General features: G+C 40.9%; 1 protein-coding gene across 1 annotated transcript in view; it reads left to right on the top strand.

The window, feature by feature from the left end:
• The window catches only part of pard6a (par-6 family cell polarity regulator alpha), an 80,212-nt gene extending 53,687 nt beyond the window's left edge, over positions 1 to 26,525 (top strand). The window contains exon 3 of the mRNA XM_073069917.1: positions 23,454 to 26,525. Within this exon, the coding sequence (XP_072926018.1) occupies positions 23,454 to 24,304 (851 nt within the window). The 3' untranslated portion in view covers positions 24,305 to 26,525. The remainder of the gene's footprint in view (positions 1 to 23,453) is intronic.
• The last annotated feature ends 934 nt before the right edge of the window (positions 26,526 to 27,459 follow it).

Below are 27,459 nucleotides of genomic sequence, written 5' to 3'. Positions count from 1 at the left end.
ACGGATTAGCCAAGAAGAAACGAGAACCAGTTTTGCTGATTACAATAAATGGAAAAGCACAGTTTGCTTAATTTGACTGCTCCAACCAAAGCAGCTGAAATTAGCTTTGCTGATATAGTGAAAATAATACTGAGCATTTGGAACCGAACGCATTGCTGATCGCAGAAACTTTAGGTTTCATTAGCAGAATCAAAAGGGAGAAGAGTCTGTTTCAGCTCGTATGGTTGAACTGAAGAGATAATCTGAGCATTATCAGCTTGGTAAAGGTCTTAATGATGCACTGGGAAATGCTTAGTTTGTGGAATCTTACAAGAAAGCATTAAAAAGAATGACTCCTAACAGAAGCACAGCTTACAGCTATTTCAACTGCTCTTTTAAATTTATCAGTGGAAACAGCAGACAGACGCAATTGAGTTGCAGTCAGGAATGGAGGTGAGTTTGAACAAAATTGCAGCGTCTAGACAGAAACCGGCCTGGCCTAACAAATTGTGTTACAAGGGGTTATTTAAAGGCGAAACTTGCAGAAAATGCAACAAAGTAGGACACGTATAAAAAGCATGTCTGGATAAATGGAGTCCAAAGGGAAGAGAAGGATAAAAAGCCAAGGTGTTGTTTCAAAGAGCACTAATCTGTATACAGTTGATGAGAAATCTGATAATGAGTATGGCATAGGGCTGGCTAGCCTTGATTTACAACGTGAAAGCTAACAATAGACAAACGATATGGCTTACACCAGAAGTAATCGGCAAATTAATTAAAGTGGAATTGGACACTGACTCAGTTGTTTCAGTCATTCCACAAAGAGTTTGAATGGGATTTCAAAGATTCTGAACTGGAGCCTGCAGATATCCAGCTGAGAACCTATAGTGGGGAAAAGTTAATTCCAGTGGGGATGACATTTGCGACAGTGAAATGCAACAACCAACGAGCCACGCTGGGCTTGTGTATAGTTTAAAAACGAGAGGGCAGGTATTGTGGGGATGTAGCTGTCTCAGTCAATCACATCTTGATTGGAGATCCGTCCACCAGTTACATGCCACATCCTCTGCAATGGTCACTGAAAGCAAACAGTGGAAGGTACTGGATGCTGCCACAGTAGTGTCCAGGGATGGCTTTGGGAAACTCAAACGCATCAAGTGTGAAATAGTGTTAAATGGAAATGCTGCACCCAAGTTTTACAAAGGCTGTGCGGTTGCTTATCCCATCTGTGATTTTAAAAAGTAGCCAGTGAGTGGAGTCCATGGGCAATGCCTGTGGTTCCGTTAGCCAAGAAGAATGGGTCTGCCAGGATCTGTGGTGATTTTAAGGTCACCATCACTCCAGTGGTGAAAGTGGATCAGTACCCTCTGCCCAGCATAGAGGATATCTTTGCAAACCTTTCTGGGGGGGAAAACTCCACAAAATGGACCTACCTGCAGATGGAGATGGAGTAAGAGTCTGGTGTTTCTCACATAAACGCTCACAAAGGGCTTTATCACTATAATAGGCTGGTTTTTGGAGTAACACCTGCACTCTGGCAGAGAGGCACAGACCAGGTGTCGCAAGGCTGCCCACACCCAGTGATGCCATTGCTACCAGTAAGGATGACGAGGGACAGTTCAATAATCTCAGAACAGCATTAAAAAGATTAGAATATTATGGGTTTGGAGCAAATGTAGCAAGTGTGAATTCTTTAAACCAAGCATCACTTACTGTGATCACATCACTGATGCCTGAGGATTACAGGAGTGCACTGAGAAAATTCAAGCAGTGGTGGATTCCCTAAGGCCAAAGGATGTGTTAAAGCTGTGATCCATTTTTGGATTTGTCAATTACTATAAATGGGTTCCTGCCAAACCTGGCTACTGTGCTCCACCCCTTGAGCTCAGTACTACAGATCAGGAAGAAATGGCAATGGACACAGCAGGGTGAGGTGGCTCTCAGCAAATTAAATAGTGATATCAGACACTAATCACACATGATGATCCACATTGTACAGTGAAGCTTGCCTGTGACCTCTCACCTCGTGACATGTTATGAGTAATGGAAGTGAATGCCCTAAAGTCTGCTTCATGTTCCCTTACCCCTGCAGAGAAGAAAAGACGCACAAATTAACAGAGGCCTTGAGTTTGGTTTCAGCTGCAAAACATTTAAAACCAGTACTTGTATGGGAAAGAGTTCACCCTTGTTACTGATGATCAATCGCTAGTTTCCATTTTCACTCCACGAAGGGTGTTCCACTAACAGCAACAGCATGAATGTAGAGGTGAGCTGTTTCTTAAAGGACCAATTGCAAGATTGAATTCAAGAGGATAATGACAGTGCTGATGGATTGTCCACCTACCCTTGGGGGAAATGAAATGCCTGAAAAATTTACAAGAGGACCCTCGTGATAATGTATTCTCCTGAATGGAAATCATAAGTCTCTCTAATACAGCAGAGATTATCCAAATGGAAACCAGAACTTACACGGTCTCTGTACTACATAGTCACCCAAATGGCTGGAATGCACAGCATCAATTTCAGTTTCCCCCTATTTTTACCAGTGTCAGGATTAACTTGTCCTTGACGGAAGTTGCCTTGTGGGGATTGAGAGTTGTTGTACCATCCAAGCTGAGAGCGGGAGTGTTGGAGGAGCTACATGCCAGTCATTTAGGTGTGGTCAAAATGAAAGCATTGGCTCGGTTTTGTCTGGTGGCCAGGGAGGGATCAAGCAGCTTGATGTGCACTTTGCAGGATGTCAACATGTCTAGAAGATGCCAAGAGCAGCACTTCTCTGTCTCTGGGCATGGCCTGCTTCACCCTGGCAGAGGATTCATGTGTACAAACTTCTTGATAATGGTGGATGCAGCGACAAAGTGGCCAGAAATGTTCCCGATGGCCTCTGCTACAGCATCACATACTGATGTGGTGAGAAGCCTCTTCTCGGGGAATGGTGTTCCAGAACACTTAGTGACAATGGACCACAGTTTGCTGTAGAACAGGAGTGATTCCTTTCATTTTCAGGAATGAGCTTAAGTCACCAGTTACTAATGGCTTGGCAGAGAGGTTGGTTCAGAATCTAAAGAACACACGGAGCAATGTCAGTAGAACACATTACGCCAACATTTAAATCAGAAGCTAATCAATTTCCTCCTTGTATATCATAATTCAACACACTCCACAACCAAGAACTCACCAGCTAAGCTGTTTCTGGACGACCCTTGTGAGTATACAGCACAAACATGAGAGAATTGAAGGCCCCTCAAACAAGGAGTCGTGGCAAGAGAGTTACAGAGGTGATCAAAAGTGGGTACTTGGAAAAGTTAAGGACAGAGCTGGACCATGCTCCTACACAATGGAGATTGTATTTGATGTCATCTGGAGACAAGATATCGATCAGTTAAGGAGAACAGAGTCAATTATTCGAGAAGAAAGCTGTCCAGAGCTATCAGAACCACTTCCTGCAGTCTCAGAGTCTTTTCCTGCCATCACCACAGAGGAGGCTCTGGCAGGATTCATTACAGAAATTAAAAGCAGAATTTGTATTCTTGACTTTATAAATGCTAGTGGGATTAAGCTTTAAAACTGGTTGGGCTCAGCTGAAGCATTGCCTGACCCTGGCATGTATGGAGTAGTACTAACGGCAAGCCTGGATTGGAGCTTTGTTATGTGGACATTTTAAGTAACATTTGAATAGTGGGGGACTTTAATCATTGAGAATGCTTCTTTATTTCAATACCAGCAAGAGCAAATGACACCAGGCACTTGTATAACATTGTGTGGTTTAGTACGTAATGCTAGAAGTGGTGGAAGCAGACGTAATTTTCAAGGGGGAATCAGATAAATTGAGACAATTTGTAGTTATGGGATTGAGGTGAGCTGAGCTGAGGTACTTGTTGATCACAAATAGTCACCACAGTATGACGGTCATCTGGCTGCTGTAACGTTGCATGAACTTCATTTTAGTATGGTCGTGTTTCTAATTTAACCAGTTATTTACTTCAGTCGCTATAATTTGCTGTGCTGATTCTACCCGGAGTTTCATTTTGCTTTCTCCTTGTAGCATCATCTGATTTCCTGAGCACTCTTGTATTCACGCAGTGAAATCCTGAAACCGCCTGCCTCACCACATTCAATATTGGCCACGTTTTGGGGGCTCGGTTATACTGAGTTTTTTTCCTATTGAATAAAGAAATAACCTGTAAAATTAATGTTACCCTAATGGAACTAACTTTCCAAATTATTATGCGAACACATCTCATTTGAAGGTATCTGTCTGTCTGTGGTAATTGGTCCTGTTATAATGTATCTGGGTCAACGGAGGTATTTAAATTTTTGTTTGAGAGACTGCCAATCTCTAAAATTATTTCTACATAATGCCTGTTGATGTGCATCTTTTCTGAAGGCTTTGTATTCTTGATTGTGTTGTTGGTAAAGCGTCTTCTGATTTTACTGGGTGAACCATCCACCCAGTTTGTGAACCCACTCAACTAGTTCTAAAGCTAGTCAGCTTGAGTGAACTCTCCCAAAACCATTATAGCTAAAATCGAAATTTCAAAGGTAAATTTAATGTCAGAAATGTATACAATATACATCCTGAAAAGCTTTTTCTTTGCAACCATCCACGGAAACGGAGGAGATCCCCACCCAAGAATGAATGACAGTTAAATGTTAGAACCCCAAAGCCCCCTCCAACTCCCCCCTACATGTAAGCAGCAGCAAAGCAACAATCCCCCCCCACCAGCAAATAAAAAAACATCAGTACCCCCACTGAGTGTTCAAGCGTGCAGCAAAGACATAGACTTGCAATTACCCCAAAGACTGCTCGTTCACCCAGTATTCAACATACCACAGGCTCTCGCTCCCTAATAAGGGAGAAAGATGTCTCCATTTCACAGCGAGAGGGGAGACGTAACAAACAACTGGTTTACGATGTTAAAAGTCTGTTGCATTGCTTTTTCTGAGTTCTGTAGCCAAAGAGCTCGGGTCTCTGGGTACACAACCAGAGATTTGCCGTCTCCCACGACACACCAGTTTCCTGCTGGGATGCCGACATTTGGTCCACCCATCTCCAGAGCCATGAGATCCCAGAACTCTGGAGGCGAGCTAATCTCTTAAACCGTGTTCTTGGCATGTCGAATAACGGCCGGTCGTGAAACCCCGAGAGCAGGTCCTTTCCTGCAAAGGACTGAAGTCAGCATGTAACTCCAGGTCAGGGTCTTCAAAAGAACCCTGAAAGGGAAAAACAGAGATATTAAAGATGGAAATAGAGCTGTTTCCAAAGCTGCAAGCGAAGGAGCCACTGTTGGGCACCGTTGTCTCCTCCTAAGCTCCTCCTTCATATCAGTATGGATAATGACCAGTAAGCAAATGCAGTCATTGACAAATGTTATCCAGTAATCCATCTTGGATTCAAGAGGCTTAATTTGACTGCTCAGTGTGCAGAGAGCAGGTGGAATGATGCTGGAAATGTTGAGCTGTCTTTCTTGTGATGCCAGTTAGCCTTTACCAAGGAGAGCTGTCCAGCCAACCAAAGCTCAACAAAGAAGATATTGCTTAAAGCTGCAGAGTGTACTGTCTGCAACACAGGATTGGAGCAATACCTGTGTTGTAGACATTGTTTTTAGCATTTGGCTGGGAATGTTTTGGTGTGCTGATGAAAATGGAAGCCTTGGAAGGGTTTAATGGAAATTTTTTGGTGACAGATGGACAGTGCTGGGAGGTGAATATCAAAAGTTTCCTATTGTTTAAATATATAATAATCTGTTTATAGAGCACGTTTCATACAAACAATGTAGTTCAAAGTGCTTTACAGGGGGGAGTAAGTGCAAACATGAAATTAAAAGATAAAAAGATGTTAGTTTAAAAACAAGATTAAATAGGTTTTGATCTGATGTCTGAAAATGTCAACTTAGTCCGCATCCCCTTGTTTTTGGGTATTGAATTCCAGTTATGGAGTGTAGTTCCAAAAAAAGCTGACCTGCCAATTATCTTTTGAGGGAGATTGTTTAAACTTAAGAGACCGTCAGAAGAGGACCTGAGAGCTCAAGTTGAGTTGTGAAACAAAAATGATCCTGTGATGCACTGTGGTCTCGGACCATTGAAAGCTTTAAAAACAAGTAAGAGAACTTCAAAATTAATTTTAAAAGGTACCAGAATCCAAAGCACAGTAGCCAGAATAGGAGTGATGAGCTCCTTGGTTTTAGTTAAGTCCAGCAGTGGCATTCTGAATGAGGTTGAAGTTTGTCAATAGATTGCTTTAGAAAGCCAGTTTAAAAAGAAATACATTCCAGTAATCTAGTCTATTCAATATAAAGGCATGAATTAGTTTTTCCACATCACTATGTGACAAACTGTTGTACATTTTGAGATGTTTCTTAATGTTTTTTTTTTAAATGCTGCTTTGGTTACTATGTGATTTGGGTTGGGAAGTGTGTAGTTCAGAATTTGAGAACTTTTTTGCACAATGTTTCCTTCCTGTTTTTGCACACTAAATTTGATCAAATAAAACTATGTACCAAAGACGCAACAGAATATAATATGTTGGAAATCTGAAGTCTGAAATTGCCTACATTCAGCAGGTTGGGTAGCATGTGTAGAGAGAAGCAAGCTGGCTTATACATTCGTGTTTCGTACACATTTTAGTTTGAACAAGAGTTTATCAAGGTTAGAAGACTTCCAATTTAAGTGGTTGACACTACTGGCACACTTGGCAGGGCTGGGTTCTTGTTTAAGTGTTGGTAAGGGTATCACCAATTCAGTTGGACATAAACATTAGTCTTTCCAGATTCTTAACAAAATTGCATTTTTGACAGAATCCTTTAGAAAAATATTTTGTATCCAAAAAAAATCTGTACTGATGTTGAAGAGCTGCCTTCAGTCTGCCATCCACTTTGTAACCCAGCAATTCCAGAAATCAAGATGTCAACCAATTTACCGTAATGTTAATGCCAGATGGATAATCTGTGCTGGTCTGTATGCTTAAAGGAAATTGATTACAGTAGATAACCAGGTAAGATGAGCATAGTTTTGTTCTGAGCTGTAATTGATGTTTACAACAATTGCCACTCAGTGTGAAGTTTGAGATCCTTAAAAGAATGTACCACAAACATTTACATGTGATTGCTCTTTTCATTATTGACATTCTCCAGAGTAAACTTTGTACAGTGCATGTGGATGAGACTGTATTTGTCAGGATTTAATTCTTCAAACATTGCTGTAAGTGAAATACTGAAGTTCTGTTTGAACTTGTTTGAGTGACGGCTGCAAATGGAATATTTGGAATTTCTATATCACAGGTTATGTACAAGGTTCGGGAAGCACTCAGTATCCAAGTACCAGAACCACTCGTCCCCTGAAACATGCTCTTCACATCTGGCAGAGTCTGTGGATCCTGCATTAAATTCCTCCACATTCGTACAATTGAAGTGGAAGGAAGTTGATCTCAACCCCAAGAAACTGCCTCTGTGAATTTCTCAAATGATAGCACATTGTTTGCCAGGCATTACTGTATACAACGTGTGACTAAAATTAAAACATATCTTTTGTTTGCTTTGACATTACTGGGTTTTGAAATGTGTTAATGAGATGTGAGTTTATCCTGTCTGGTAAATTGCTGAAAATGTCCTTTTCAGTTGAGCTGATCCAAAATCCCCTCCTTATTCAGTAAGTATCTTGGGTACAGTAGGTGGCATGCTTAATGATCCTTGTCCTGGGTATCTTGACACCTTAAAACTCCTGTAAGACAGCAAGAATGTATTGGTGAACTTGTATAAGTTTCACAAGAAAACCTACATATACAAATTGTAACAATGGTTGTATTTGTATTTTGGCAAATGTCTGTGGCTCAGGTAGAACTTGTCAAGGCAGGTTTGTGTCTGCATATGTGTGGCAGTGTTTATGGCCAAATGGGGATATGATCATTCTCAATATTTTAGTGCTCACCTTTCATGCTTTAGTGTGACAGCAGCATTAGTGGTAACTAAACTTGTCTAAATCTTGTAGTTTAAAGTTAAATCTTTACTCAATTGTTGCTCATTTCAACATTATTAGATAAAATCACTGATCAACTACAGCTTGAGCAGCACATTTTGTAGTCTTGGCAAAAATGCAAGTTTTGTCACAGTGGTTAGTTTTTAAAAAAATCTTTTTAAATTGCCTGAACGTCAACTAGATAAGTGTTAAGTCTCTGAACTAATTCTGTTCCTTTCATAATTTTGTTGGTATGTTATTTCATCCAAAATGTACAGTACTTGTTGCCTATTCAAGTAAATTATCCAAAGTGCTCTGCATGTTTGAGACTTTTTGTTCATGGAATTGGCATTTTACCAGCCATCCTGAAGGTGAGGAAATTGTGCCCAATCCTAATGGTGTGCAATTTCCTGCCATCTTTGAAAGCATTCATGAATCGTTGTAGGGCTGGGATTTCTGGATGTATACAAAACAACTATGCTGATACCTGTACGATTCGGAGGTGAATTTGGTTCATCTGCTTGGTCCCTGTTTGCCTCCTGTTCTTGCTGTCTGCCAAGTAGTTTGGGAAGTATTGGCAGAAAGCTTGCTGAGATTGCAGTATAACGTGTAGCAGAGAGAATGTTCAGTGTGGTCGAGGGGAATGCTAGTCAAACTATCCTGGATCATTCGGAGCTGCAACCGAAGTGTTGTGAAGCATTACTTATGAACTTTGTTAGAAAAGGACTGAAAGGACATCATCGGAACTCACATCTAGCCTGTTCCTGGTGCTATGGTTTTGAGGCTGCTCCCAGTGTCCAATCAACAACTGCCCCTACTCCACCCCACCCACCTCCCCATTTCCTTTAAATCCTCCAAGTTGTACTTCCAGTCAATTTTGCATCCAGTCTAGACTTGGCTGTAGCCTTTAAGACATAGGAGCAGAATTAAGCCATTCAGCCCATCAGGTCTTCTCTACCATTCCATCTCTGCTGCTTTTATTATCCATCTCGACTCCATCCTCCTGCCTTCTCCCCTTAACCCTAGCTGCTGCTTTTGATCAAGACCCTATCAACCTCCATTTTAAATATACCCATTGACTTGGCCTCCACAGCCATCTGTGGCAATGAATTCCACAGATTCACCATTAGCAGTAACAACTCCGCGCTCAACATCAGTACGACCATAGAGCTGATTGTTGACTTCAGGAAGGGTACGACAAGGGAACACTACCTCATCCTCAGAGGGATCAAAAGTGGAGAGAGTGAGTAATTTAAAAGTCCCTGAGTTATCTACCTAACCTGGATGCAACATATTGATGCAGCTACAAAGAAGGCAAGACAGTGGCTATATTTCATTAGGAGTTTGAGGAGATTTGGTTTGTCACCTAAAATATTCAAACTTCTACAGATGTACTGTGGAGAGCATTCTGACAGGCTGCATTCCTGTCTGGTATGGTGGGGTGGGCTACTGCACAGGACTGAAGGAAGCTACAGAATGTTGTAAAACTAGTCAGCTCTATCTTGAGTACTACGTATCCTCCGTAGCATCCAAGACATCTTCAAGGAGTGCTGTCTCAGAAGGGCAGCATCCATTATTAAGGACCCCAATCACCCAGGGCATGCCCTTTTCTCACTGTTACCATCAGGAAGAAGGTACAGAAGCCTGAAGGCACACACTCAGCAATTCAGGAACAGCTTCTTCCTTTCTGCCATCCGATTTCTAAATGGACACGACCCATGAACATTACCTCCCTTTTTAAATCATTTCTGGCTTTTGCACCATTTAAAGCTATTTAATATACATGTATACACTTTAATTTTTTTCTGTAATTATGTATTGCATTGTACTGCTGCCGCTAAATTAACAATTTTCACAACACTTGCTAGTGATATTAAATCTGATTCCGGTAGCCCATTAAATGTTGCCCACAAAACATTCCTGGTAAGGCTCCCAAATTCACTGGGGGAAGCCTTGCAGAATTATTCCTGGTTGATCTTAATTGTTACCTGGCAAGTATATGTTTTTTTTCCTTCCATAACAGAAAATTTTTAGCTATTCTTGCACTGCAACAACTTTTCGGAGTGCTAGTTTCCTGATAAATATTTTCATAGTCTGCTCGTGCTATGGGCTGTGGTACAAATCAAATAGGGACATGGCAACTATAAAAGTCATTCAAAATAAAATGACCAAATGCTTTCAGTATTAGTTAAAACTGTTCTCCAAGTTGTAGCCCTCCAGTGGAGTGCAATATGTTATAAAATATACCAAAGGTTTTTCCCTTTAGTCTCACCGCTCTTATTCATGCTAACTGCATCTGGACTATGACCTGCTACATACCTGTTTCAGCTTATTTGCTACAGGCAGAATTTTTATTCCAGGGAGTTGAAGATCTAAATGGGGTGACCTTGAATGTAGAACTGTTTAAAAATAAATCCAATTTGATCCACAGTGCCATATTTTGGAGGAATTTTATCACAATCCAGATTATGATCTATTATAATGATTTGGATGATGAAATTGATGGCTTTGTTGCAAAGTTTGTGGACAATATGAAGGTAGGTGGAGGTGCAGGTAGTTTTGCGTAAGTAGAGGGTCTACAGAAGGGCTTTGACAGGTTAGGAGAATGGGCAAAGAAGTGCCAGATGGAATGCAGTGTTCGGAAGTGTATGGTCATACGCTTCAGTAGAAGAAATAAAAGGGTAGACTGTTTTCTAAATGGAGAGAAAATTTAAAAATCTGAGGCGCAGGATTCCCTGAAGATTAACTTGTAGGTTGAGTCTGTGGTGAGGAAGGAAAATGCAATGTTTAACATTCATTTCAAGAGGACTAGAATATAAAAGCAAGGATGTAATGTTGATACTTTATAAAGCACTAGAGAGGCCTCACTTTGAGTACTGTGAGCAGTTTTGGGCCTCTTAAAAAGGACATGCTGACACTGGAAAGGTTCAAAGGAGATTCAGGAAAATGATTACAAGATTAAACAGCTTGTTCTATGATGTGTGTGTGATGGCTCTGGACCTGAATTCATAAGTATGAGGGTTGACCTCATTGACACTTTTCGAATGGTGAAAGGCCTTGATAGAGTTGATGTGGAGAGGATGTTTTCTATGGTGGACCAGAGAGGACAGCTTCAGAACAGAGTGGCATCGTTTTAGAATGGAGACGAGGAGGAGGAATTTTTTTCCAGAGAGTGGCGAATCTGTGGAATTCGTTGATCATGGCATGAAGGGATGCAGGGGCAGGCAATTGGGGCTGAGAAGAAAAAATGGATCAGCCATAATGAAATGGCAGACCAGACTCTGGCCAAATGCCTATTTCTGTTTCCATATCTTATGGTCATATAATATTAGAATCCAATTTTAGAATTTTTAAAATCTCATTTGCAAGTCCTTTCTTTAGTTGTGTTCAAATGTTGCCTCGAATTGTATCCTTAAGTTAGAGATGTGTTATAGATGTGCTGATGTAATCAACATTTTAACATAGTTGTACACTGTAAGATGCCTTGCTAATGTGGTTGGAATTTTTGACAAAATGGTATGTTTCCTGCTCAACATTCTCATACCAAGATTAAAACTGGAAGAGAATTTTTGTATTCGGATCTGAAAATCATGGGCAAAATGTCTTAAAGATCTGCTTTTTTAAAAAAAAGTTGTAATACATTGAAGTTGTATATTAGGAACACAGAAACACGAGTTTGTACTGTACTTTGACAGGATTCCTAACCAGGATGGGGCTCCTTCCTCATGAACCTTTTTCAAATGAGGACAGCTTGCAGTAAATCTAACTTACATTGGTATGATGTGGCAGTTTTTGTAAGAGGAGTCCTATAATTGAAACAAAAGCAATTGATCATATAATGCCTAATGGGTAGCAGGAGCAAATGGGTGTAACATTTTTAAGGAAGTGATCGCTTTGAACTACAACAGTTTTGCCATTGTAAGGTTAAAATGCAGGCCTACTAATACCTGGTAGAACAAGTCGGATAGTAAAACCTGGCAGCAGTAATATACATTTTAAGGTAACCTCAAATATTTCCCAATTAACAATTTATATTGTAATCTGCCAAGAAACTGTAGTTTGAATCAAATTTCAATGAGAGCATGTTTTCCATGTCATTGCTGTTAGCAAGAAGACAATTAATAATTTTGCCATTCTTCTGTGAGCAATCGGAGTGATTCCTCGCATGAAGGCATTTGTACATTGCCGTTAAAGACCTCCATCAGGTCATAACCAAAACCTCTTAAACTGGTGAGGCACTTGTGGCTTTCGTTTGCGGTACTGAAAATGTGGCAGCCAAATTGAAGGCTCCCACTACTGCAGTATGATGGCCTGAAATGTTTTTGGTAATGTTGTGTAAGGGACACCTAGGTTTGCTTCCATGCCTCTCTTAATGCCATAGTTTTTTACAATCAGCGGAGTCTGATTAATGGCTCTTCTAGAGGGCAGCACCTATCAACAAAAATCATAAAAACAAGAAAAGGCTGATCTCATAACCACTTTACTGCACTAATCCCACAACTCTTGATGCTCTTCAAACTATTCTATTTTTTAGATGTTAATAAACTCAGCAACTGAGCTGCCTGCAGTTTTCTTGGGTTAAAAAAAATTACTAAGATTCACCACCACTGAGCCAAGAAAATGTTCTCTACTTTCCTGACTGGCCAATGGCTTATTTAGAGACTGGGCCCTGGGGCTGTGTACCTTGTTTAAACTACACTAGGTGTCGATTTGTGCTCAAGTATCTGAAATAGGATTTTAGAAACTCTCGGAGGTGAGAGGGAAGCTTGCTGAGTCAATCCCGATGATCATATGTGGAAAGAAAGGATTTTGGAACTTGTGAAAATATTTTATAAAAATGTACTTGAATAACAACCCAACTGCATTTCCAGATTTCTTTAATCCCTAAAAAAAAGTTCTCAAAATGCCCCACTGTCCAATTACAGTCGGCTCTACTTATCCGCGGGTTCCGCATGCGCAGATTCAACCAACCGCGGATCGGGAAAACCCGGAAGTTCTCTCTCCGGCACTCATTGTTTGAGCATGTACAGACTATTTTCTTGTCATTATTCCCTAAACAATACAGTATAACTATTTGCATAGCATTTACATTGTATTAGGTATTATAAGTAATCTAGAGATGATTTTAAAGTACAGGCAGTCTCTGGGTTATGAACGAGTACCGTTCCTGAGGCCGTTTTAAAGTCGGATTTGATGTCGGAACAAGTACATCTCGTACTTAGCATCAGTTAGTCAAACGTTTCTCTTATTATGTAGTATATATTTTACCTTTCAATGCATATAAAACACTTAAGAAACATACTTATTTCAATAAACCACTGCGTTGCTTAGAAATAATTGTAGCTTTCATCAGGGCAGGGCCTTTACGTGCTCCATTAAAATTGTTCTGATTGTTGACTGACTGTAGCCTAACGCTTTTTCAATGACCGATGGCGCTTCACCTCTTTTGATCACTTTATTACTTCCGCTTTATTTTCGATCATGATTATTTTCGTAAACAGAAACACTGCAGATTCAGAGCTGTGCCGGGTCCTAAAGTCCACCACACGGAGTCAGGTTAAATAAGGTCCGGGGTTCTGCTGGGTCCTAAAGATCACTGCACTGAGACTGGTTAAATAAGGGACTTGAGCATCCATGTTTTTTGGTTCCGCGACCCCCTCCCCCCCGGCGGATACCAATCTCCCGCGGATAAGGAGGGCCGACTGTACCTATTAATTATTACTCCAGCTACTCTAGTGTTTATTTGTAGGTAACTTGAGTCTCCCCTACAATTTGCTGCCCCTACCCCACTATTTGAGAGGACAGAATCCTATCTGGAACCACGTGTGGGTGTGAATTGAGAGTTGCTTGTGCACATTATGTACTTTGATCTTCTCAGAGGATCATCACCTTATGGAGAGGCTTGTGAGTTCTTGAGATCCTGAGAGTGATGCCATCTGGTAGAGTCACCCATGGCAGTAAGGTCCAGGGAGAGATTCCAGACAGAGCGATCCAGCCAAGACCTCGACAGCAGGGCTGGCAGAAGATGATGACCTATCGCAGCAGTAGTGAAGGCAGAGGAAGACGGCAGCAGTGAAAGGCCCCCAGTCATCTTGCACACCCTGCCATTGGACTCTGACCCTGTCAAAGGCTGTGCATGTATCAGCTTGCCCACGTCAAAAAGTCACACACAGGCCTTCTCCATTAAGGAAATCCACTCCTAACTTTAGGCAATCTCAATCTCTTCATTAATCCATAGTTAGCCTTCCCTGTATGTTTAAAGTTCAAGGTAATTTTATTATCAAAGTACATGTCATATATACTATCCCGAGATTCATTTTGTGGGCATTCACAGTAAATAACAAGAAACACAATAGCATCAATGAAAAAATGCACACAACAAAATGGATAAACAACCAGTGTACAGAAGAAGACAAACTGAAATACAAAGCAAGTTTTTTTTTAAAAAAAGTAATAAATATCAAGAACATGGGATTAGGAGTCTGTGAAAGTGAGTTCATAGGTTGTGGGAACAGTTCAGTATTGGGTAGGTGAAGTTATCCCCTCTGGTTCAAGAGCCTGATGGTTAAGGGGTAATAACTGTTCCTGAGCCTGGTGGTATGGATCCTGAGGCTCCTGTACCACCTTCCTGATAGCAGCCATGAGAAGAGAGCATGGCCTGGGTAGTGGGGTCCTTGATGGGTGCTGCTTTCCTGCAGCAGCACTCCATGTGGCTCGATGGTGGGGAGGGCTTTACCCATGATGGACTGGGCCACATCCACTACTCCTAGGTATTTTGTTCAGGGACATTGTTTCCATACTAAGCCGTGATGCAACCAGTCAATACATTCTCCACCACATCTGTAGAAGTTTGTCCAAGTTTTAGTTGACGTGCTGAATCTTCACAAACTTCTAAAAGTAGAGGCGCTGTCTGGCTTGCTTCGTTTGGAATGGCACTTGCATGCTCGACCCAGGACATTTCCTCTGAAATGAAACAATGTGGCAATGTTAAATTCCTTTGAAATTAACAAGGGATTTTAAACTTGTGACTACAAAATTTTTTCTTGCTGTGTAGCTTCTGTCATTTCTGGCTTGGGTTGGTTAAACCAACCACTTTGTGAAACACGATGCCATATGATTTGTTTCACTAAGTATTTATAGGTGTTGGGATCAGTTTCAGAATGAGAAATGCCAATAGCACAGCCAATCCAATCCATTCAGATGGACTTGGGGAAACTAATGTGGTCAGAAACCTATAAATGTTATTGATGCTTTTAAATATTACTGTTTATTGGAAGGAATCGTGTCTGATCTTGCACCTTCTCCCCACCCACAATTACTTCACCAAAAATATCTTGTGGTGCTTTTTAAAAACTGGGAGAAACCTCAATCTGAGTAGTGTACTACAAAGAACATGGGATAGTTTGGTGTAGATGTGACACTTCATTTGCTTTCCAACTGCTGCCATCTAAGTATATTACAAAGCATCAGGAGTGAGTTAGGTTGTACAAGGCCAGGCCAGGTCTAGTTTTAATGTGGAGTTTCTTTTCTACAGTATTTTGGGGCAGATTTCAGACATGTACAGTTTAAATTCGTCATTGAAGTGAAAAGGAGGGTACCTCAGAAATTCAGAACTTTGCTGATAGGGCCCTGTTTTCCTGTGATAGTGTTGACGATTCAGGAATTTCCCAAATGGGTTTGTCTTCCCCCTTCCTGGGGGATTGCAGTATTTTCAGTGGGGTGCAGAGGGAGTAAAGTATGTATTCTGATGTATCACAGTTTGCATGGGACAGGTTGGAAACACTAGCCTTTATCATGTGAATCTGCCCTTGAGCTGCACATTATACTGCATTCGTCAATGTCAGACTTCCCGAATTCCCTTTGCATATAACATCAGTAGATTCCACAGCTTCTGCACTTCATGTAATATCTACTTCTACATAAATCACAAATGTCTGCTGCTGGAAAGAAGATGGCCTATTTGTCAACGAAGTTTCTTCAACCAACAAATTAAATGGTACTGGCTTAAAAACAAATACAGTCCACGCAAACAAGGATAATTCCACTCGTGTTCAATGTGGTGTTATGCGATCCTCTGTACCCAATTGAAAGAAGCGAGTAGGATCTTGGTTCAAATGTTAGTACTGCACTCCTTTGGTAATGCACCCAAGTGTTAGCCGAAACTTTTTGTCCTGAAGTCTTTAGATCCTTCAGAATCAGAAAGGGGACCTATTGACTCAGTGATGGAAACAATGCAGGCTGCTTGTGGTATTAAGATTTGACATTGACAAGTACTGAAACCAAGATCTCATTCTGCATGAGTCCAACTTGTTCATTGAATGTAGCTCAAACTGACGTGAATAGGTAACCTGTCCTGGCTATTTTACTTTTAAAACAGTATTATACTGTACATGACTGTAAGATTGTGTGGACATATTTGTGTTCACTTTATTTTTGAATTGCAATGTCCATTATTAACACTGTTCAATGGAGCTTCACTTATGAAAATTTTATCCTAGCGCAACATCTGTTTGGCACAACTGTAAGGCGCTAAATCTATTACATAATGATCAATGGGTTTACATGGTCATAATCTGGTTCCTACTGTGTGACATTTGTACCAATGCCAATCTCGGGTATAATAGTTTCCATTTTGCAAAGGGCGAACTTCAGTTTCAAATTAATAACTTGTTTGAGCACACATTTTGCATTTTGTTCTTCTCTTTCCCTTGGTGTTTGCAGTTGTGATCCCTATCATCTTGCAACAAAAATCAGATGACTGGGCAAATCCTGATCTAGTTTTATAAACCGCTTTAGTACTTGAAGCAACATACACAAAATGCTGGTGGAACGCAGCAGGCCAGGCAGCATCTATAGGAAGAAGTACAGTTCACGTTTTGGGCCCTAGGACTAACTGAAAGAAGAGATAGTAAGAGATTTGGGAGGGGGAGATCTGAAATGATAGAAGACAGGAGGTGGTGGTGTGAAGCTAAGAGCTGGAAAGTTGATTGGCAAAAGGGATACCGAGCTGGAGAAGGGGGAGGATCATGGGACAGGAGGCCTAGGGAGAAAGAAAGGGTGAGGGGACCACCAGAGGAAGGTGGAGAGCAGGCAAGGAGTGATTGTGAGAGGGACAGGAAAAAAAAGAGAGAAAAAAGTGGGGGGGGGGGGGGGGAGGGAAAGATGTACTTGGTGGTGGGATCCCGTTGGAGGTGGCGGAAGTTATGGAGAATTATATGTTGGACCCAGAGGCTGGTGAGGTGGTAGGTGAGGACAAGGGGAACCCTATCCCTAGTGGGGTGGCGGGCAGATGGGGTGAGAGCAGATGTGCGTGAAATGGGAGCGATGTGTTTGAGAGCAGAGTTGGTGGAGGAAGGGAAGCCCCTTTTTTTAAAAAAGGAAGACATCATCTTTCCCTCCCCCCCCCCCCCCCCCCCCCCGCTTTCCACAGGGATCGCTCCCTACGTGACTTCCTTGTCCATTCGTCCCCCCCATCCCTTCCCACTGATCTCCCTTCCAGCACTTATCCTTGTAAACGGAACAAGTGCTACACCTGCCCTTACACTTCCTCCCTCACCACCAGTCACGGCCCCAGACAGTCCTTCCAGGTGAGGCGACACTTCACCTGTGAGTCGGCTGGTGTGGTATATTGCGTCCGGTGCTCCCGGTGTGGCCTTTTATATATTGGTGAGACCCGGCACAGACTGGGAGACCGTTTCGCTGAACATCTATGCTCTGTCCACCAGAGAAAGCAGGATCTCCCAGTGGTCACATATTTTAATTCCACGTCCCATTCCCATTCTGATATGTCTATCCATGGCCTCCTCTACTGTCAAGATGAAGCCACACTCAGGTTGGAGGAACAAATCCTTGTATTCCGTCTGGGTAGCCTCCAACCTGATGGCATGAACATTGATTTCTCTAACTTCTGTTAATGCCCCTCCTCCCCTTCTTACCCCATCCCTTATTTATTATTCCCCCTTTTTTCCCTCTGTTTTCCCTCTCTCTGTCCCTCTCACAATCACTCCTTGCCTGCTCTCCATCTCCCTCTGGTGCTCCCCTCCCCCTTTCTTTCTCCCTAGGCCTCCCGTACCATGATCCTTTCCCTTCTCCAGCTCTGTATGCCTTTTGCCAATCACCTTTCCTGCTCTCAGCTTCATCCCTCCCCCTCCAGTCTTCTCCTAACATTTCGCATTTCTCCCTCCTACTTTCTATCTACTCTTACTATCTCTTCTTTCAGTTAGTCCTGACGAAGGGTCTCGGCCTGAAATGTCGACTGTACTTCCTATAGATGCTGCCTGGCCTGCTGTGTCCACCAGCATTTTGTGTGTGTTGGAAGAATTTCCAGCATCTGCAAGTTTCTTTGTGCTTTAGTACTTGAAGACCAGCTTAGGCAAGTGGTATGAAATGATTGCATATCTGTTAAGATTCCTTATGAGCACAATGGAGCACAGTGTATAGGGAGTTTGTCGTTACACCTTTGAGTGAAAGTGAACTGCACACTATGATCTTGGCAAAGAGCCATAAATGTGTTGTGTTGAGAGAAGTTTCTTTATTCAAGTAGTATGTCTGTCTTGACAACTTATTAAACTGAAAGGCAAATCTCACTGATCCAGTATCTTTACACAATAAATCAGCAGCTAAAATTTTAGTTTGACTTTAATTTTATCATGAGTTTGAAAGCAATTTTGCAAAGATTGTACTGTATCTTTTATTGAAATAACCTCACAATTTTGTCCAGGCTGTGCTACATGAATTAGATTGTCTGCATGCTATTGAAGTTGCAGTATTTTGCTCCATTCCCATTGGTTTGAACTATTGGAGGCTTCAGACTTAAATTATGCAAAATGCTGGAGGAACTCAGTGGGTCAGGTAGCATCTGTGGAAAAGGGTACATCATAGGCATTTCAAGCGAAGGCCCTTCATCAGGACTGTATTAATGAGCACCATGGCGAGCTTCTGACGAGAACCAAGCCAAGTCAGTCCTGATGAAGGGTCTCTGCCCGAAACGTCGACTCTTTACTCTTTTCTCTGGCCTGCTGAGTTCCTCCGGGGTGTGGGGTGTTGGTTTGTGTGTGTGTTCTCCTTTTTGTGAAAACACTTAACATATTGAAGTAGCTTTAAGGTCATCTTGAAACGCCTTTGTTTACATATGATGCATATTATATGATAGTATTAGACAGCAGCATGGCCATCTGTACACAGTGACAATAACCAAGCTGAATGACTCACAATATTGGTGTTTCAGGGATAGATAGTTATCAGGGTCTGTGGATAGTGCCATGGGCCACCTGATAGCACATTGAGCCTTTGTTTCACATCTTGTCTGTAAGATGGATCTCCAGCTGCTTTAATACATTGGAGCATTTGTCTCACATATGACACATTGATCTTTGCTGCATTAACACCTTTCCATTTTACCTTTTTTAAAGGGTCAATTTGTGTGACTGACTACTCAAGCAGTACTGCAACAAAATTTTAACGTGGAAATGGGTTACTTAGCCTACTGAATCAAGTCAAGTCACTTTTATTGTCATTTCGACCATAGCTGCTGGTACAGTGCATAGTAAAACTGAGACACACCATGGTGTTACATGACACAGTACAAAAACTAGACTGAACTACGTAATAAAAAAACACAGAGAAAGCTACACTAGACTACAGACCTACACTGGACTACATAAAGTGTACAAAAACAGTGCAGGCATTACAATAAATAATAAACAGGACAATAGGGCAAAGTGTCAGTCCAGGCTTCGGGTATTGAGGAGTCTGATAGCTTGGGGGAAGAAACTGTTACATAGTCTGGTCGTGAGAGCCCGAATGCTTCGGAGCCTTTTCCCAGATGGCAGGAGGGAGAAGAGATTGTATGAGGGGTGCATGGGGTCCTTCATAATGCTGTTGCCTTTGCGGATGCAGCGTGTAGTGTAAACGTCCGTGATGGCGGGAAGAGAGACCCCGATCTTCTCAGCTGACCTCACTATCCGCTGCAGTGTCTTGTGATACTGACCATCAAGCACCCACCTGCTTTCATCACTTTTAATTCAAAGTAGTTTATTATCAAAGTATGTACACATTATACAACCTTGAGATTCATCTTCTAACAGGCAGCCACGAAACAAACATGCCCAAAAGAACCCATATTTAAAAAAGACTATTGAGCACCCAATGTGCAGAGAGGAAGAAAACAGTAACTACGAGCAAATAGGGTTCTGAACTGAAGACTACAAAGAGAGTCCCATAGTTCAATATAGTTCAGTGTAGAACCGAATCATGGAGCATCCTATTTTCTCCCTGCTTTCTTGTCCACTTGTTTCACATTCCCTCTTCTCCCCTTCCCCAACCATCCTACTCTCCAACGTACTCGGGGCAATTTGTGATGGGTAATTAACTAAGCAGCCTGCAGACCTCTGAGCCTTGGCAGGAAAGTGGGTCTCCTGGAGAAAACCTAGTGCATTTGTGGGAGAACATGTAGATCCCACACACACCTGAAGTCAGGATTACTGTAGCAGGTAGCAACTTTAGCAGCTGGGCCACTGTGCTGCATGTTCGATAATTTCTCCTGAAACGAGGAATCCTTGTTGTAGCCAGTGTCCCACCAAACCAACAGGTATTTTGTCTTGGTCTTACAGCGCTGAAACAGGCCCCCTTGACCCCACTTCTTTTTGCTACACTTGAGCTTGATAGAAAATGCTTCTGATCTATATTACTTGAGGGGAAAAAAGCCCTGTTGAGCATGTTTCAAAATGGCAAAGAATGGCTTTTGGGATGAGCACAGCACCTAAATAGTTTTTGGCTGACTTGCTGTTGCATTTGAGGGACTTTGAGGAAATAATGATTAAAACTGGTCTGTGGAGAAGGAAACCAGGAAGAGGCGATTAGGCTGTGACGGAATGTTGAACCCTGATGAGCAGATGCACAGAGACAATTGACACTGAATAAGTAAATGTTGATGTGCTGACACAGGAATACCTTCCGGGGTTAATTGATCACTAGAAGCCCAACTTTTAGTGGATCTGGCAGGTGAAGAAAATCTGACCCCAAATAATACTGTAGGAGCATCGTTCTCTGAAGCCTGCCAAATATCTGAGCAAAACTCTTCCTTGTCTGACAGGCATGAGTGACTTTGGGGATGAAGAAGGTGGAATGGTGCTCAGCATTTTCTTTTAGATGGACAATTGCAGCAAGGGGCCTGTTTAATTACATGAAGGATCTGACAATACAATTAAACCCCTGAGAAGCTGTTGCTGTGATCCTTTGATACTGCCTGTACAGATTGGAGAAGTTTATGTGCAGTTAGCACTAGTTACTTGTTTATGTCTATTACATAGACAAACACAGAGGTGGAGATATGATGAAACACACTAATGTAGCAGAAACAGTGGTAACTCTTAACCAATCTCCTTGAGCCACACAATGTCATGGAGGAAGAGGGTATCCTATATCAGGGGGACTGAGCAGTCTCAAATATCACAAGGGGATTGTTTGACTGCAGCAGATACGGGGATGTAGGATGTACAACTACGTCTTGCAGAGGTACAAACTACTTAATAATGTCCCTGGAGAAACCTCGTCAGTGGGGACCAAACTAGGAAGGATCTTGTAGGATTTGTGCCAAAGTAAAACAAAGACTCCTCAGTTGTATCGATGTTTTCTTTTCATTGTAGTCCGTATAAATGAAGTTCTAAGAAAACTTTGTGTGGGGTTTGAATTTTTTGACCTGAATAAATTGAATCACTACTGCCAAAGGTGTGCCGAATGATAAATGTGATAGAAATTTTTCTTCAGCATTTAAATTTTGAACAATGATTTTTGTACCGTGTATATTTAGGATCAAGGAGAAACCCAAAGCCCTTTGAGTATGAGTGTTAAATGTTTATCCTCCCACGATAACTTTGTAATCCAGTAAAATTGGTTTCAGTTCCATTTGAGGAGAGAGAAAGCCATGAGGTTTTTTTTATTGTCTTCAGAGATCCCCAACCTTATTTCATGGACCCCTACCATTAACCGGAGAGGTCTATGGAGCCCAGGGTGGGAACTGCTGTTGTTTTAATATAAAATACATGAAGCATATTGGGTTTTTTGTCCTGTGGTGTAGTGAATCTGAAGAACAGTGATGTGAAGACTGTAAATAAAATTTGCTCTGAAAAGATTCACTGAAATTTAAATCTCTTAGCAGTGTTGTCAATAAATACAATCCTATTATGTCATCAATGAGCTGTAACACTGGAAGAGGTCACTTTGTGCATTTCAAGTACTCAATCTGATGTAACATGAATTCTAATTGTTTTCCGTGATGTTGAAAAGATACTTTATGAAATGCTCCTAATCGCCTGAGAGAGGAATGTTAAATGTAAATGTATGTCCAGTTGCCTAATCAGTTCAAATTCTGGAATCTACAGCAGCAGTGGACAGTTTAATTAGTTGAAAAGAAATCGGATCTTATCTACATTTTCAGTTTGCCATCCAAACCATCAGCTAATGCATTAACAAATCTGATCATAAAGTAATTCAGTTAGCCACAAAAATGCACTAGTTTCTCGACGGTGGTCTAACGGTAGTAATTCTACCATCAGTTGTGGTAACAAGAAGTTAACAATAACTCGAATGAGTTGAAATGTTGTTTTTAATGGCTAAAGGACCTCTGGACTGTAATGGGTGGTCTTGCATCAGGTGATGGATGAGCTGTCATTTACTATTTGATTATTCCCATTAAATTAGTTTCTGCAGCAGCTGGAAAGTGGTCTCAGTGGTAAAATTTAAATACTCCTATATATCTGTGCAATCTAAATGGTGCTTGTACCTTAAGACTATTTCCCATACTTTGAGTTGTTCTAGAATTGGGAATTTGTGTGTGTTTTGAAGGGTCGGTGGGGTAGAAAGAAAACATTAATCGGCCTCTGTGCCATTTTATGCAGACAATATCTGACCATCCCAAGTTATTTTCCTGTGTATTTAGGATTGTGGTCCCTCTTGGATTATCCTTCCATTTTAAAAAGGACAAATATTTCTGACTATCCTGAAATGCCGATTGAAAACAGATTTGGAAAATGACTTTCTTCTTACAAATGAGAAAATCTGCAGATGCTGGAAATCCAAGCAACACAGACAAAATGCTGGAGGAACTCAGCAGGCCGGGAAAAGAGTACAGTTGACGTTTCTATTGGTGCCTGGCTTGCTGAGTTCTTCCAGCATTGTGTGTGTGTGTCTGTATCCCTCCCTCTCTCCCTCCCTCCGTCTTTGGTCTTCTGTTCTCCATGAATTTATCCTTTACATTGTTCCATTTCATGTACAGTACAAAGCAATAACAAACTTGAACTTCACTCAGATTCTCTTTGCTGCAAATGCAATGCAACATTCTAACAAGGTAACAGGTGGGCTTTGAGGAGTTTCTGACACTGGCTAAGCATGCGAAGAAAATAATTTTTTTTGGCTAGGATCTGGATATGAGAACTGCTGTAAGATTTTGATTTTTTTCTTTTTTGTATAAAAGCTCAAATGTTACTTCAGAAAAGTAACCAAATATTTTCTTCTTCCTGCAGCTGAAGGTGACTCTGGAGCATTTGGAACGAATTCACTGCTGCGCAAGAAGAAAGGTCTTCACGTCCTACGCCCTGTCCATCACAAGTCAAAGCCTCACATCTTGATTGGAATGCCTCAGGATTTCCGACAGATCTCTTCCATTATCGACGTTGACATCCTTCCAGAAACCCACCGCAGAGTCCGTCTCCACAAACATGGCTCTGACAAGCCACTTGGATTCTATATTCGCGATGGGGTGAGTGTACGGGTAGCCCCTCAAGGAGTGGAGAAGGTCCCAGGAATCTTCATCTCGCGGCTTGTACGAGGTGGTCTAGCGGAGAGCACGGGCTTGCTCGCAGTAAATGATGAAATACTAGAGGTGAACGGAATTGACGTTGCTGGGAAGTCGCTGGACCAAGTGACTGACATGATGGTGGCAAACAGTCACAACCTCATCATTACCGTGAAGCCAGCAAATCAACGCAATAATGTCATTCGCAGCAGCAGGGCCTCTGGGAGCTCTGCCGTCTCGACGGACAGTAGTCCAAGCCAACATAACAACACGATAGCTACTGCACAATATGCTAACCACTACAGTACAGCAGAAGGGGAGAGTGAAGATGAAGGAGATATAATAATTGAAAATGACATGCCATCATACATCCCAAAAACTGTGTTCCCAAATTGCATCAATGGAGATCTAACGAAAAAGCTGCAGCATAACGTGTCACTAAACAGCCCGCTGTTAGACAGCAAAGAAAGCAAATATAAAGGGTCCTTAAACTCTCTGAATATGCACAGTGATGGTTCCAACAAAATAAATTCAAGCCATGGGAATATGCGAGAAGATGGAACAATAATAACACTATAGAGGACTTTCCTTTTAATCACTTTTTTATATATATATAAAATAAAGCATTCAGAATAAAATTTCCAAGTGGTTGACTTTGACTTGAGCCTTGTTAGGGAGGATGGAATTTGACTGACTTCCATACAATAATATTAGCAAATTGTGAATTTGGTGGAGAAAATATTCATGAAAGCAAGAGAAAAATCACTATCACTCTAATGAAGGATATTTCAGAGAACTCTACTTATTCACTGATTCAGTTTCAATGGCAATTAACTAGCCCAAGGTTCTATTTATAAAGCCAACCTCCTGAACTGGTTCCTGTCTAATAAAACTGGAGTACGTCACTTTACAAAGCTGCATTTATACAGAAGTTACCTACAATTGAAGACCAATGTATCTTGTGAAATTGCAATACAAGTATTTTTAAAAACGCAGGTCACAAAACCTGCACATCACATCAGTGACCTCATTGTTACAAATACAAACTTATTTACAAACTACTTAATCAGCATTACTTGCATTTATCTGATTTGAGAGCAGGAGTCCCCTTTTTCCTATGGAAAACAATTATGAGATAGATTAAATGTGGACAGAAATTCCTGTGGAGCAAAATCCTTTCATGAAGTAGCTGCTCTGCTCCCTAAAAGAATATTTGAGAGCTTTGCAATTTTAATGTGGATTTCCTGCTGTAAAGCAGATGCTTTTTTTTTTGGTGGTATGAGGGTGTCCTGTACTGTTTTTTTTTAAAGTGACCAGTATCTTAAATTTTAAGGAACCCTGCTGGCTTCAATATCCTTTTACCATGCTGTTTGACATTTGCTTTTTGTATTGCACAGACTTGGTACTCCTTTATCAGAGCAGTGTTCAACACTGAGACAAGCTGCTTTTAAGAGTTCTCAAACCCCAGTGTACACTTAGTGACAAAAAGCACTTTAACTTAGGATCCTTTTAAAAATAGCTGAATTATCTTGAATGTTAATTGTTTTCAGACCTACTCTAAGTTAATAGGTTAATAGTTGATCAAAAGTTCATGATTCTTAACCTGTTATTAAATGAAACTCACTGGCAAACATGGGGCACACGTTAAGCAATAGTCATCTGAAGAACTTTTGCATTGAATGTAATTGGTTTTTATTTCATTTTAAATTGTGGAAACACTTGGAAATGAACTTGGACAATTTTTCAAAAATTTGCCACTTAATTTAAAAAAATTAGCTAGAAAAAATGAGGTTTTAGGAAGCCTAAAATCTCCAAACAACATGTTAATACCATTATTACATTCATTTCAAGCATTTGCAGCAGAACTGGCTCCATTCTATGGCAATATAAATTTTACAGCTTTACTAATCATTTAAAAATGGTAGGATCGATAAGAATGAATTGCTTGCAGGCCATCTTAGTAACCTAGGAGTTCTAAATAATAAAAATGTGGATTACTCCAAAAGCACATAGTCAAGGCCCAGTGATCATTTTTTAAAAATTAGTTTAGCATGTTAGTTTCATGGCCTAATCTATTACTTTAAATTTCCAGTCTGTTCACTGTTGGCTGCTGGACTAACAATAATCAACATTTACCTCTCTCCACACTACTAAAAGTATGAAGCACAATGACTTTGCAGTTTTCATATTCTTTCTGTAGAATGAATGGCTTTTGGTTTCTTTCAAAATAGCACTGGTACTTGCAAAATCTGAAAATATTTCATCTGTTTGGTGGTTCCAATCACCTGGCAAATGCGTTTGGGTATTGTAGAATGCTGACACTTGATCTGGCTGGCTGCTATCACCCAAAAACAGTTGTAGGCACAATGCAATAAGTTTTGACCATGATTTAGCTGCATTTATTGCTCCGGTTTCTCCTGCACACCACATTTGCGAGCTTTTCTCTGGTAGTTCTGAGCCAGCAGGGTTCAATGGTGGGGTATGACTTTGCTGTATTTTTTTTAATGACATTGTATGTATTTGTTTGATTTGTTATGCATTAAAATCTGTTCGGTAAAGAGATTAGGGTAATTTTATCTAATTGGGGATATTTTGTAATTTTTTTAATGAAATGAGGGCAGTATTTTTCTTACTTTTTGTATTTGACCCCACTCAATCCTTTGTCTCCATCTGCCTTCCCTAAACTGTACTACCTTGTATTTATCTTATTTAACAGTTGAGCAGTCTTGAAGGTTAAGACTGCAGACCATTGCGAATGTTCCATAGTTGTATGCTGATCATTCAAATAAAAGTTTTAACACGGACCAAAACAAGTTTCCTTTCAACTTGAATCAGTATTCCAAAACAGCTTGTACTAACTATAATTTAAAATCCTGTGCATAGTTCAACATGTGGAACTGTACTGAGCCAGAAACAAGCTCAGTATGGAAAGTCAGTTTTGAGGAATGGAGGCTTGGGGGTGGAGAGGAATCAAAGGAATTTTGGGAGGAAATTCCAAAGAGTAACCCAGATGCATGAACCTGTATCGTTAACTATAATAAAGAGTGTGCATCATCAGACATCAGATTTTGAAACTTTTGAACTAAAAGTTGAAGCCAGTGATTTTAATATGAAGGGTTTAAATCGGAAAGATTAAGTACTGGGATACAACAACCCAGCAAGGATTGTGGCATAGTGAGGCAGCAGTTAGAGCAGCTCTGACTCTGAGCACTGCTCAGTGTGGAGTCTGTATGTATGCTCTTACTGCGACAGTGTCAGTTCCCCTAGATATTTGGGATTTCCTCCCACATCCCAAAGATGTGCTAGTTAATTAGCTGCTGTTTTATATATTTAAAAATAAATAGTGATTGGCAGGGAAATGGGGGCAAGACCAGTGAGGTTTGTTGTTAATAGACATCTGAGAGAAAAGGTTACCAAGGAAATGATTGGCTAGCATGCACTCCTAGGCCAATTAGTCCAATGTCATAGGAAAACATGAATTAAAAAGGATTTTAAAAAATGTGGGGCAAGTTACAAACAGTAAAGACTTGTCTAAGTTGAGGGTGAGGGATTTAATGACAGGATCTGTTTAAGTGTTCAAATCGTATAACTGGACAAGGGCAACGTAATTTGGCTAGATTGGCACAAGTATCATGGGTTGTGGGAAGACACTTAATGTCACTCCAATGAGAATGAAGAAAGTTGTCACTCTCCAATGAGAGTGAAGAAAGTTGTCACTCTCCAATGAGAGTGAA

Source organism: Hemitrygon akajei, chromosome 17 (genome assembly GCF_048418815.1).
Source record: "Hemitrygon akajei chromosome 17, sHemAka1.3, whole genome shotgun sequence".
NCBI lineage: Eukaryota > Metazoa > Chordata > Chondrichthyes > Myliobatiformes > Dasyatidae > Hemitrygon > Hemitrygon akajei.
This window is presented reverse-complemented; position numbering and strand designations above follow the sequence as displayed.